The sequence below is a fragment of the Panthera pardus genome, unplaced genomic scaffold, assembly GCF_024362965.1.
Source record: "Panthera pardus isolate Hobbes unplaced genomic scaffold, ASM2436296v1 HiC_scaffold_8, whole genome shotgun sequence".
Lineage (NCBI taxonomy): Eukaryota > Metazoa > Chordata > Mammalia > Carnivora > Felidae > Panthera > Panthera pardus.
The window spans coordinates 23,315,263-23,329,301 of record NW_026527013.1 but is presented as its reverse complement, the minus strand read 5'-3'; the positions used below and the strand labels follow the sequence as shown (position 1 = coordinate 23,329,301).

Genomic DNA, 14,039 nt, shown 5'->3' with positions numbered 1-14,039 from the left:
ATACTTGTCTGTGATCTATATCTCCTACACATATGGAAGCTCTCCATTGGCAGCAACTTGGTTTGTCTCAGTGTCTTCAGGGAGTGCCGTGGCATCTGGGTGGAAGGATTCTTCCTCAGGCAGCTGTCCCCCGGCCTCCGGGTACAGCATGCCGACGGTGCCCTCCTATCGTATCAACCAACAGTCCCTCAATACACTCCACAGTGATGTCTAGGGTGGCTGTTCACAGCTGTATCCCCAGCAAAACATACACGGTAGATGCTAGATACACATTTACTGAATAATTTAATTACACAATAAAAAAATAAAACAAAATCATTTATAAAGGAACCCAAGAAGGGAAAGCAGTGAATTTGAAAGCACTAAAAGTTGACGTTTGCCTGTCATTTCTCAATCTCTCCCCTCCTGACATTTTGGACCAGATAATTCCTTGTTGTTTGGAGGGGCTGTCATGAGCCTCAGAGGATACATAGCAGCATTCCTGACCTGGACCCACTAGAGGCTGGTAGCACCCCCCTTTAGCCAGTTGTGACAAAAATGTCTCTGCATGCAATCAACTGCCCCATGGGTTTGAGGGAAGTGCCCCTGGTTGAGAACTACTGGTTTAATCAGTAAGTACTAAATGTCTGCCGAGATAAAACACTCCCTTTGCTCAGATCTGACAAACTAGAGGCTTATCTACGTAGACTTGACTCAATTCCTCCCACACTAGATAACTCATTTATATCAAATATGTGAAATCCCATCAAAGGAATGTTGTTAAACTAAGTATCTACCTATAACATTTTGCCAACATTATTCATCCAGTTCTAATGAAGAGTACATATGAAACAGTCCGTGCAGTTTAAATATCATATACCTGACAATAGCTAGTGGTCAATGGGAATTTCATCTCTTTCCTAATTAGCTGGTTAAAATGAGATCATCTGTCCTAATATCAAGCATTCCCCTTATTATACTGTCTAGAATTATGCAAATTAGATCACATAACCCACATTTTCAAATTTCCCCCAATGAATGAATTTAACATGACCTGTGTTTCTTGCAGAGAAGCAGACCAGGAGGTCAGAGCCCTGTTCCCACTCATTTATTTACTAAAAATAATCCAATTTTACACTTGAAATCTGTTTTAAAAACTGTTTCTGTAGGAAAACAATGCCTCTGTGGTCTCTAATCTATTTTTCTTTATGTTGATGATCAGATTGGCTATTATAAACATCACTTTAATGCTCAGACCTCAGAAAAGACATTTACTGACATAGAGATTAACTACTGGGCCAGCACAGCTGCCATTAGGATGGAGTACTACACAGTTTTTCTATTTCTTAAAATATCCATCATGGTCTGCATCATATCACCAGGGCATGGATTGGAGTTTTAGCTGCTGCCTACTTCTCTTAGAGTTTCAGTCAAATACTGTGTTCCCGTCATGTGGATGGCAAAACTCGTAAACTTATGGACCTACACAGAGCAGATGAAAATGAAGCCCATTTTCCTTGATTCATCTACTGTTTTGACACATTTACCACATGTCAACCTCCTTTGTGCTCAGCGCTGGGGATAAAAAGGTAATTGGGACAGTCCTTGCCTTTGGAGAGGTTTTTCATTTCAGTTAAGAAATCAAACTGGCACATTTGTAGAAGAGGTTTTAGAGTTTGATGTGCTAAAATTTACATTTTAAAGCAAATGCAAAAAAAAAAAATCAGAATTTATTTTCTGTTATTTAAAAAATCCCCAATCCTGAACTTATTTAGAAAAACTGAGATTATGTACTGTGTATTGTCAGAGTCCAGAAGGACAATGGGGGGTGGAGGGGATCAGACAAACTGTCCAAGGAGGGAAGAAGTTCCCTGCATAGTTACACCTTCCCTGATGGCTCACTTCTTCCCTCTGTGCGTTTCTTTCTCTATGTCATTTCCATCCTCTAATGGTAGAATCGGTGCCTGTGACTGTTGGCCGATATGGCCCAGTGTCCCACGAAGAACAGCGTAGGGAATTAACACCATGATCTAAGTAATTTATGGAATTCAAGTCAGTAATAACAAAATGAGGGCAAAACAGGTTTCTACAAGTTCAACTCAATTTATAGAATTCTTATTGAGGATTAATCTACTATACTTCAGAACAGGGGTTCTGTTCTGAGGAACAGGAGGTGAAAAGAACAAAGTTTTTTACCTCCAGGACCTTCTAGGTAATTATCCAGCTTTTCTCTTCACCTGTCCTGTGTGGACATGGCTTTAAAAATAACTGCTATTTTACATGTGTTTGGAGGGAAGAAGAGAATGTCATTATGGAGCCTGGATCTTATTCATGTATATCTAGAGTGCTTGGTAAAGGAAGGAGTTCAGGAAATACTCAGTGAATAAATGACTGAATGAATGAATAAGCTTGAAGGTAAAAATAGGTTCCCCCAAATTCTAGCATTTTTTATACTTCTTCATAGTCCAGTATTTTGTTTTCTCATTTTACCCCCAAATCAAGCCAGAGTAAGGTGAAAGAGGTAATGATCCCCATGTTATTTGAGATAGACCTTCGGAGACCCAAGACCACATATTCAGTAAGTTACAGAGTGAGTGACAAACCTATGTGGACTTTACAGTCCAAGGTTTGCATTGCTAATACGAACAGAAAAATGGAGGAGAGGTTTGTCATACACAGGAGGCTCCAGGGCTCTGGAGAGACTTGGTAAGCCAAAGAGAAAAGTCCTACCATTTCTTCCTTTGCAGTGGGAAAGCAAGTAAGAAAATTCAGCACACTAGTGGCAGCTGGAAAGCTGGCAGATCCCTCCAGAGAAGGACTGTAAGCAATGTCATGGGCCAAAAAGATGGATGGGGCCCATTTATGCACCAGGCTGATGTATAAATGGAATCCTTCCCAGTTTGACTGCCCTTTCTGCAAAGATGTCATTGACAGATGAGTATCTAAATGTTTTTGTTTAAAAAAGAAAACAAGACAAAAGAAAGAAAGAAAGAGAATAAAGCAAAAACAAAACAAAACAAGAAACTCTTTCTGTCCCAAACAGACACTGAGAGCCAGTGAACATGAGAACACCCGAACAGGCTTGAGAGCTGGCCTTTCAAAGGTATCCTTGATAATCATTTGCAAAGTTGTACACCTTTCCTTCCATATACTTTTCAATTGAACACAAGGATTTCATTGAGACCCCAAATTACTGCAGTTGGCCGTATTCCACCTGCAGTTGGAGGCACACTGGTGGGGAAGCAGGCCTGCTCACATATTCATCCTAACTTGCCAAAACAAGGCTTCTTCCCCAATTAAAATGACCTTTTTTTACTTTAGAGTAGTAAACAATGTCTACTTAATTTGAGGAAAACACACAGAAGAAAGTTACCGAAACTAATCACACAGTGACAGGATGGGTGAGTCAGAGTCAATGCAATCTGTGGGAAGTGCTGAGGAGGCCACTCTGCTTTTGGCGACAGAAAGGTCCTCTTGAGGTCATTGCCTTCATGGTGCCTCCTCCATGGCAGCCTTCAAGATCAAACTGAGCAAATCTGTTTTATCTTACACCTACCAAACACACTTTTAAAAAGAAAGTTAATAACTACCAGTTTTAAAAGGTAAGTACTAAATACAGCTCCTTCGATAACCTTGCTTCTTCGTCTTGCTCTGTAATTATCTTGTGAAGACAGGGACCAGGTGACACACACTGAGTAGCAGTAAACAGGAGGATGTCTCTTCCACCCACTCACAGCTGGACAAACCGTGTCTTGTAAGCTGCCTGTGTTCTCTGGCCATCTGTGTAACTCAACAGTAGACCAGCATAGACAAATGAACCATTTTGGAAAACTCACGTTCTTCTCCAGACTGGATACACGGTACCCAGGCTGAGTCCACATTTCATCCATACTGAGCCAAACAGACATTTACAAAACAATAGGCATTTGGAAACATTTGAGCTTAGTTTGCAAGCTTAGACAAAAGTGGCTGGGATGGGCACCACCACCTTAGGGCTGACACAGAGCATCCCTCATGATGACTGAATGAGAAAGCTAAGGAAAAGGTTTTTTATTTCTTTAATTTTTTTTTAACATTTATTCATTTTTGAGAGACAGAGAGAAACAGAGTATGAGTGGGGGAAAGGCAGAGAGAGAGGGAGACACAGAATCCGAAGCAGGCTCCAGGCTCTGAGCTGACAGCACGGAGCCCGATGCGAGGCTCAAACTCACAGACCACGATCATGACCGGAGCCAAAGTCAGATGCTTAACCAACTGAGCCACCCAGGCACCCCATGAAAAGGTTTTAAGAAACTTCCAAACAGTTGGACAGTTGCTTTGGTCAGGCCACATCTTTGACAGCTGCTGCACGTGGCCCTGTTCCAGGGAGATAACATGCCTCTAGAACTAGCTGGCTGGGTCACCCTAGAGGTAAGGAAGGCTGACTTCCTTTGAGCAAAAATAAACCCTGCTAAGTTACATGATCCTGTCTCCTACTTTCTTCAAGGAACATGAGATGCTAAGTGACAAAATTTAAAGACAGAAGCTGTGAATCCTCAGAGCCCTTATCTCCTGGCTGATTAGTTACAGGTCTGCCTAGTTCAAGATGATCTACAGGTCAGATACATAAGACAGTCTTCCTTGCCATAGCCAAAAAGCCAGGAATAACCAGGGAAATTGCCCCCAGGTCTTTCAATCCCTGCTAATACAATGATGACACATAGACTAAGTCAGAAATAAAGTGGGGAAAGAAGCCTGGTGTTTTCCAGCCAGAGAACAACCACACTCAAAACTATCTGCTCCATTTGCAATCCTTCCCACAAATATTCACAGTGTACAGACACAGCAGTTGATGTTCAAAGTCCCCCTACAGTACAACTTACTGAGAGAGGTTGTCTGGAAGCAGAACAACTCCCTTTGGTAAACCTAGCCAATATCAGGATGGAATTTGGAGGGTCTCATCCACCCTCCGCCAATGGATACGACAATGTCAGAAATAGACGACATGCCAGACAAGCTTGTAGACTCCATTTTTGTCAGCAGCTGTCCCCAGAGGAGCGCCTGTGGCAGTTTCCAGCCCTTTAGACCAAACACCACCAATGAAAGCCCATCGCCGGCCACAGATGTCTACCGACATTCTTGAGAGTGAGAGAGATGGCAAAAGCCAGAGCCAGGGTTTCTTTGACAATTTAAGACCCTCCATCATGAAATGGTTTGGCGTTCACCTGGTCCCAAACCTGGCACCTACAGATACATCTAACTTCAATTCCTCAGCAGGATGAGAGAGGTAAAAATCTCAGGCTCTCCAAAGAAGGCACATTTCGGCTCGTGTGTGCCTAAAACAAACCCACAATTGCCTAGTATGCCCACTGTTATCCTAATGATGTAGCAGTGGGAGATATGGAGCTTACTTTAAATGAGCACACTGCCAACTTTCAAGAAATTCTCCTCTGCACGCACGAACAATTTCTTACTAGTTTGAGCATAAGAGTACTGGGAAAGATTTCTGTTGTCACAAAAAAACACAACCAGTCAGAATCCTGAATTGGTGAAGATAACACCAAGTTAAGGAAGAAGTACGTGTTAGCTTTTGGTTCCTTTCAAAACTTATTTTGTGAAGAATAAACATGCTGCACAGAAGCAGTTCATTGGCCAGATAAATGGATGCCATGCTTATTTCCATTAATTGACTGAAATCCATCCTTTACCTGCTACCACAGGAGATTTCCGTTCATCGAGGAGCTGAATGGAGGTACTCGCTGTCACCACATTGCTTTTGTTGACTATTCCTGAAAGAAGAAAAACCATCACAACAAAAATGGAGATGGTTGTGTGCCCAGGTTAAGAGAGTAATCATACTGGCCCATGGCCACCAATTCTGCAGATTGTGTTAGTACATGGTTCCCAGACTCAGAGTTGGCCAACTCTGTTAGGCCACAGGTGCTGTGTAGACAGTCCTGTCAGCTGAAGGAATCAGTGCACTGAGTTATGACTGCCACACTGGGGGCGGGGGAGGGGGGTATCCAGCCTCTTCACATCAAAATTATTAAGCACCACTGGAGGGACCACATTTCTCTTGTGATTTGTGGTTACTAATTACAGTGTTTACTTGTGTTAGTGATCATATTTACACTGCCTCTCTAAATACGGCTGTGGAGAGCTACATGAGATAAAGTTTTGAAACTGTTTTACAAGTTGGGAACTTTAGTTTTGGTTTGTTCGTTACAACTTTACTGATTTATAAAATTCTAATTTCAAAACCAGTTTTTCTTAGCAAAACCATTCCAATCAGGGATAGACTTGGAATTTAATCCTTACTCCAAACTCTTATTAATGTGGTAACAATAAGGCATTAGTATGAAGACATTTTCAATTACTAACAATGGCTCCAATATCCATAAATTAAAAGACCCTGAGCACAGGTTTCAACCGCCTCCCCCCCTTGGTTGATAATTGTTAGCACAATGCTTGCCTTATAAAAAAAGGTGTTCCATGAATGGAATCCAATATGAACTGGGAAATGGAGAGGGCAGACCTGAATTTGAATACGCTTATGACTGAAGCAACTGAGAACCTTCTCCTGGCTCAAGCCTAAGCAGTAATAAAAACCAGCTTGTTTTCCAATATGTGCAGGTAATCAACACATGGTAGAAACAATAAGACAGCTTCATCATAACACTTGTACTTGGTGATGTTACATTCTCCGAACCAAAAGGAAGAATGAAATCTCCTAAGATGTGAAGTCATCCTTAACTTTATCACGAACAAGGTAAATTCCTTTGACAAGCCCGCTTGCCAAAAACCAATTCTACAACAGCCTCAATTAGCCAGAATTTGTTTTTCCCAGACATAAGTCTCTGTAGGGAAAATGGTGAAGAGTAAAAGAAGAAACCCATACAAGGGGCCATCATTCATAAGCACACATACACAGAACACTTCGGGGATTGCTCTTTTTTCTGACTGCTCCTTTTCTTTGTCCAGTTTTGAGCAAAATCCACCCTGCCGGAAAAGAAGAACTTCATGCTTGCTTCCAGTCCAAATCTAGCAAGCTAAGTTCTTTTTTTTCTTTTTTTTCTTAGAATACCAAGACAAAGAAAGGAGCATGAGATTGCATGATAAGAGAAGACGTTGACAGGTTTGCAGCAGAATGAGGAAGTTCACTGTTCTCTCGGTTGGTATTTTCAGCAATAAAGTGTCATACAAACAAACATAAAGAAAGAGTCTTAGTCACCCGGACATTTGTATCTGAGAACACACGTGTGTGTGGCCATGGGTGCAAAGGAGTACAGACTCCAAGAATTTCAGTTTTTCCTGGAAGGAAACTAATTGATAATCTTCTCTAAAATTCTACCTGCTCAGGGAATTTCTACAGTAACATTTGGCCTTTCCTTGAATATCTTCATGAATGAGAGACTCTCTTCCTAACGAGTCCATGCAACTAGTTATTAGATAACTCTTGCCAACGTGTCTTCTGCAAATTTTGAAAGCACTCTTTCTGAAGACGTTTTCATTCATGGAAATGAGCAAGTGCTAAGAACCAAGGAAGGGGCTTTGACACTAAGCACCAGAAAACCGCCACTAGGGCTGATTTCAGAATGCTTGAAAAAGACTAATATGGTGGCTCTAATATAAAACATAAGTATAGACTGAACTGTCTAAAGCAATCCAAGTTTATAGAACTAGGTCTTATTCATCTCTGAAGTTGCTACAAGGCACAGTCAGAGCCTTCCACAAAATGAGCACCAAAAACTATCAGCTGCGTGAGACAAGAAAAAGCCAAGGACAATCGAAAAGTATGTTCAGTGTGTTTTGCTTCTAAACATGGTTGAAATAAGATGGTGTTCAGTTCTTTTTTGGAGGGAAGCAACCTTAGTTTTTTTATAATATAAAATCTTAGGACTAGAAAAATCACAGGTTATGCGCTTTTCCTGGGTCACCGCAGCCCTCTGTCAGGAGATCACAAGTCTACATAAAAATCTCAGCTCTCACTCCTGCATGTTGATTTGAATCAATTTAGTTTCTGATGGGGGGACTGTGGGCCTCCAAAGTGATGTGATTCACTGAAAGTTCTGGCAAAGGATGTTATGTCTGCATGAATTTTCTCCAAGTGGGGCCATGATAACATTAAAAAAAAATCTACTGAGATGTTTGTATTCAAATTCCACACAGTAAAAAGTACCAGTCCTGCTTTGTGAAATGCTCTTTTCACACTTCAGTTAAGCAAAAGCTTCATTTTACTTGGGGCCATTGTATTTATGAAACAGGTCAATGGTTCAGTGCTGGGCCAATATTCAGCATTGGTCCTCAAGACAGAACTTGGCTCCCTCCAGCATTCAGATGGCCCCCACTACACTCTGCATGCAATGCCCGGGCCAGCAGGACCAGACAGACAGAGTCCCAACTCTAACAAGGACCCCCACCTGTGCTGAACGGGATGGAATAGACGAAGCTCCCTGGAATCTGCTCCGCAGCTCTTCGGTACCAGAGAGGGAAATGGTCTGCGTTAAAAATGTTCTCCTTGTCTCCAGCTTTCAGAAAATCCCTGGAAATGGAAAGGAATAAGAACATGTCAAAAAACCACAAATAATCCAATTAAAAAGTGAGCAAAGTACCTTTTCATTTTTCCAAAGAAGATATACAAATGGCCAACAGGAACATGAAAAGATGCTCAGCATCACTCGTCATTAGGGAAATGCAAATCAAAACCAAAATGAGATATCACTTCACACATGTTAGGATGGCTATCACCAAGAAGACAAGAGATAACAAATGTTGGTGAGGGTCTGGAAAAAAGAGAACGCTGGTGCACTTCGTAAATTGGTACAGCCAGCCACCATGGAAAACAATATGGCGGTTCCTCAAAAAATTAAAAATAAGACTACCATCTGATCCAGCAATTCTACTGGGAATATATACAATGGAAACAAAAACCCTAACTCAAAAAGATATTTTCCATTCACTGCAGCATTATTTACAACAGCCGAGATATGGAAACAACCTGAGTGTCTATCAAAGGATGAATGGATAAAGAAATGGTGGCATATATACCACACATTCCACACAGTGGAATATTATTCAGCCACAAAAATGAGAAAATCCTACCATTGGCCACAACATGGATGGAACTTGAAAGCATTAAGCTAAGGGAAATAAGTCAGACAGAAAAAGACAAACACTATAGGATCTCACATGTGGAAGCTAAAAACAAACAAAGAAACAAAGACAAACAAGCAAAAACCAAAAAACCACCAAACTCAAAAAAAAGAGATCAGATTTGTGGTTACAAGGGGCAGGGGTTGGGGGATGGGGAATGACAACAAGGTTATAAGACAACCTGGGGACTACAGCTAACACTGCCGTGTGACCTACAATCAAGCTGTGAAGAGAATATTTCCTAAGGGTTCTCATCACCAGGAGAATTTTTATTCTTTTCTTTTTATTGTATCTATATGAGAAGAGAGATGTGAAGTAAACCTACTGCAGTAATCATTTCACAATATATGTAAACCAAATCATCATGCTGTACGTCTGAAACGTATACAATTATACGCCAATTATTTCTCAATAAAACTGGAAAGGAAGAAGAAAGAGGGGGACGGGGAGGAGGGGGGAGGAGGAGGGAGGAGGTGGGGGAGGAGAAGGATCATGGCACCACTCAGCAAGGAAAAGCCGGATGTGGGTATGTCCCAACCACCTTTGTCAGGTGAAAACAGTGTTGGCTTTCTCAGTGCAGAGAGAATCTGTGTAGCATCATGCACCCCAGATGGCTCAGAATTACCCTGTAGAACTCCAGCAGTCAGACTGTCTGTGGGTGAAATAATTTTTCCTAGTATATCCAGTGACCGAATCATCTTAGCATCTAATGCAAGCAAGCAAAGCCTCCAGAAATCGTATCACAAGACCAAAGAAAGGGTAGTCGGAAAGCTGTCTTGCCTTACAATCCATACACGATCACATACCCTTGGAAAGATCAAATTAAGTAGATTTCACTCTTCTGAGAAAAAGTATAACAGAGGTAGCAGTGGGCCCTGTGGATATCCTTGCTCCCTCCCTCCCTCCACCACCTGCTCTCCAGCCAACAGGACTGCTCCAGCTGTCTGTAAATCCCTTACCTTGCCCAGCCTCCTGCGCCCACTGCCCACAGTGCTTCTCTCTCTCCTGAGGCCTACCCGCACTCTCTTCCCCGTTTCTTCCTTTCAAAATCATATTCCCTTGACAGTGTGCCTCAAATCCCACCCACCACACAAATCCACAGAGACATTAGCAAGTTCCTGCCCCACAGCCTTGGTCTCTCACACGGCCTTCTCCTTCCTTGGTCTTACCTGCTCTGTCATGTCCCCGTCCCAAACCTCCTGAAGTCTCTGAGGAAAGAAGCTTTGGTTCCCATTTTGGCTCCCTTCACAGAGACTTACACATCCTCAAGTTCCAGCGAATGTTTGTTTGCTTCACTTATCTCCAAAGACTCATGTTTACTCTCCCAAGTGCCTCATCTTGGCTGAGACAGTATAACTCGGGGGAGGAAATGACTGCCTGGCTAGTCCACAGTCTTCAGAGATGTTGCAGGAAGGGAGAGCAATCAAGGGATGGAAAGGACAGCAATCAGGGGACAATGTGTATGCAGGGAAAAGGCCACTGATTGAACCAGAAATGGCACCATGTTCTATCCATCAGTTTGCAGTGTGAAGTTGGATCACACAGACCATGGAGAGAAATACTCAAATATTCTCCATTGTTATAGCAGGGTTGAATTTATATGCTAAGTTGTAACAAGTTGGGTTATTAGAAACTACTTGAATTGTCTTCTAACTCAGGAAAGCATTCTGTAGTTTTAGGGTATGGCCAGGCACTGATCTCTTGATCTCTTTCTAAGATGCAAAGCTACCTCCTAGAGGAAGCCCGTGCCATTGGAGGCCACCCTTGAAGTTCTCAGCATAGAAATACACCTCCTTCTAACTTACACTAGTATGTTCTAATTCCTCTCTAAGGGCAGAGACATTATTTTTCTTGACATTTCCAGGGCCTGGCACTCATCAGGCACTCAGCGTGTGCTTAATGATCACATGATAAATCAAATCTCATATTCAGATAAGAGCTCCTCAAGTATTAAAAGCAATTTGCTGATACTTTTCTAAACAGTATTTCTCAATTCTTTCAAATTGCCACATCAGTATGGCCACGTTCCTATGTAAAGGCTCTCTGCTGTCATTCAAAAGGCCAACTGATGATGCATGGACCTCTGAGTTATTCAGTGCTGGGCGTAGGGAGTTCCAGGCTTGAGGTCACAGACAAGCTCCTCCTGGCACCGATATATTCAATGGTAATGTTTCCTGATCCTAAAATCAATAGGACTCACAAATATTGAAATGTGACCTTTTGCTTTTTTTTTCCCCCATCAGACACGAGATTTTTCATAAACCTGACCGCGATAGGTGTGTGAAGGAGACTCTGCTATCTAGTCCTCGGTGGGATGAACAGCTGTATTCCACACTGGGCCATGGCACAACCAAGCATTTTCACTTGTGGCATTCCTATTTGGTGGTGGGATGCATATAACTACGGGGAGGAAGGTGCCCTTCTCATGCAGCAGTTAATGGTACCGGGGGCCCCTTTCCAGTCCTGGAAGGTGAGGCTAATAGCTTGGTTAGGAGGTGTGAGGTGGTTTTCACTTAGACTGATGGAGACATTTGAGGAAGGCAGGCGACAGGCTTGGAACACGGCATTACTGAGTACCCAGTGGCTGCTGCCCAGGACCAGACCACGCTGGCACCAGGGCAGCGAGCAGGAGCCTGCAGGGCATGATCTCCATTGGCTTTGGTGTTCACATGAGAGGGTCTGGTTGCCAGGAAACCCTGTAGGTCCCTGATAACTACCAAGTGGTGATTCAGAAGGAAGTAGAAGGAGAGAGTTGGTTCTACAGAATCTCTGAAAATGTTCTTCAGGAAGATAGATCCTTCTAGGTAAGATGAAAGCCTACCTGTAGATACTAGGGGCTGTTGTGGTGTTGTGTGAGACCAGTCTAGGTTTTAGGCGCAGACGAATGACCTTGGGTGAATTACTTGGGTCAATCACTGAATCTCTGAACCCCATTTACTCATCTATAAACTTATACTCACTGCGATTCTATCAGAGTTATGTATACAGTATGTAAACTGAAAATGGCTCCATCAAGTATATGGGATTTTTAAATCTCGGGAGCTTCTTTTATTCTCTGTGGGTCACATGGAAGCTGTGAAGCAGTCATCGCTTACACTGCCTTTGTGTGCTACAGGTGTTCCAAGAGGCCACACGGAATGCACAAGATTCACTGCTGACATTAACGGGTGCAGAGGCAGGGACAGAGCCCTTGGACTAGAACCCACGTGCTTCCAAAGCAGATGGTGGTGACAGGAGGTGGCACCTCAGTGTAGCAGGCTGATGCTAGTACCAGTTAGTTCTGCGGCAGGGACTTTATATTCTCTAGCACTCTCCCCACAGCTTGGCACTTTTCTCTGTATGCCTTATTTAAAAACAGAAATTCGAAAAGCTTTCTAGCCCTATCCAAGAGTATATCTGGACAGTTGGACCTTAACAAATGCCGTCTTCTTGGACAGGGTAGGCAGGTACAAGACCCTAAGACAATGGAACTTTTGGAGTGCCTAGGTGGCTTTATCAGTTAAGTGTCTGACTTTGGCTTAGGTCATGATCTCACAGGTTCATCAGGCTCTCTGCTGTCAGCACAGAGCCTGCTTTGGATCCTCTGTCTGTCGGTCTGTCTCTCTCTCTCTCTCTCTGCCCCTCCCCCACACGCTTTCTCTCTCAAAAATAAATAAAAAACATTAAAAAAAATAGAACTCAAGGTTCTGAGTTCTATATGAGTCAATGGCATGAGTTTCTTGAAGACCGAAGAATCATCCAGATAGCCAGTGTCTACTCACTCTGGGTCACAGTTGTGTCACAGGGAGCAGAGCTAACCCTTACTTGCAGATATTTTTAGCTTCTCAAACTGGTTTTACATCCATAATTTTTTTGATCCTCACAAGAACCCAGGGAGATCATCACTGCCACTTTCCAGGGACACAGAGCAAAGGCAACCAGTGGGATGGGCCAGACCCTCATCCCAGCAATCCTGAGCGTGACCTACAGGACAGACTAGCAAGGTGCATTGTCTTGTTGTTGTGATTGTTCTTCTGGTTTGTCTGTTTTATCTCAACACAAACAACAGCCTTCCTCTTGAGCAGGAAAAAGTCAGTGCCTACATCTCCTTCTGCCTCTCTCTAGGTTCCAGAAGGAGAAGGTGATGTGTATCTTGTAATTTCTAGTCCTTCTAGGAACTTGCCCTCCGGAAAGACAATTGAGCAGGGCTAAAGGGCTGAAGAGGGCTTGGAACAATCAAGTCACAACTGTAGTCAACTTCCTAAATGACAAATTTGAGATGCTGAGAAAGAGTCCTCAAATGGGCCAGTTCATGAACCATCTAAAAATCTATTGATTTCCCACTTACCAGACTTGGTGTTATAAGATCATATGATTGGGACAGGGCCTCACCTAAGAGGCAAGAACGCTGCTGACCGGGGCTTGCTGGGACAGGAGTGTCCCCTCCTCAGGTCTCTGTGGGGTTGCCTCTGTGGGTTTGCCAGCCTGTGGCCTTGTCATTCACCCCCAGGTATCCATACATCAGGGTGTCTGAGGGCCCACAGTAACGTCTGAACCCTCCTCACACGCACTTGGCAAACTGTCTGAATCTCGGACTCCATTTGTCCCTCGCCTAATAATGCCTCTTACTTCAGAGAAAAAAACAAGCAAGCAAACAAACAAACTGAGAAACAGTAATCGGGCCAGAAAGGACTTCCCAGGCCCACACTAGCTCTGGTTCAACACCAATTTGAAGAGTTAAGACCCTGTTGCTCTCTGAAGATACAGAGGCTGCGCAGTGATTTCAAGGACATCTGGGTACTGGACGCTCTCCCCATTGTCCATCTGGGTCTGTTTGGCAACACAAGGAAACACTGTCCAACCCGTGTCCCACTGGACTGCCCACTCCTGGGTGTGGGGCTCTGCAGGCCCTTAGGCACAGTGCAGAGGCACCGAGGTTTATTAAAGCG

General features: G+C 43.2%; 1 protein-coding gene across 4 annotated transcripts in view; it reads right to left on the bottom strand.

Annotated features, from left to right (window-relative positions):
* Positions 1-14,039, bottom strand: part of CACNA2D3 (calcium voltage-gated channel auxiliary subunit alpha2delta 3) — an 859,023-nt gene that overhangs the window by 148,947 nt on the left and 696,037 nt on the right. For all 4 annotated transcript variants that reach the window (XM_053897956.1, XM_053897957.1, XM_053897958.1 and 1 more), the window contains 2 exons: positions 8,379-8,500; positions 5,667-5,747 (listed from right to left, as the gene is read on the bottom strand). In XM_053897956.1, coding sequence (XP_053753931.1) covers positions 5,667-5,747; positions 8,379-8,500 — 203 coding nt within the window. The remainder of the gene's footprint in view (positions 1-5,666; positions 5,748-8,378; positions 8,501-14,039) is intronic.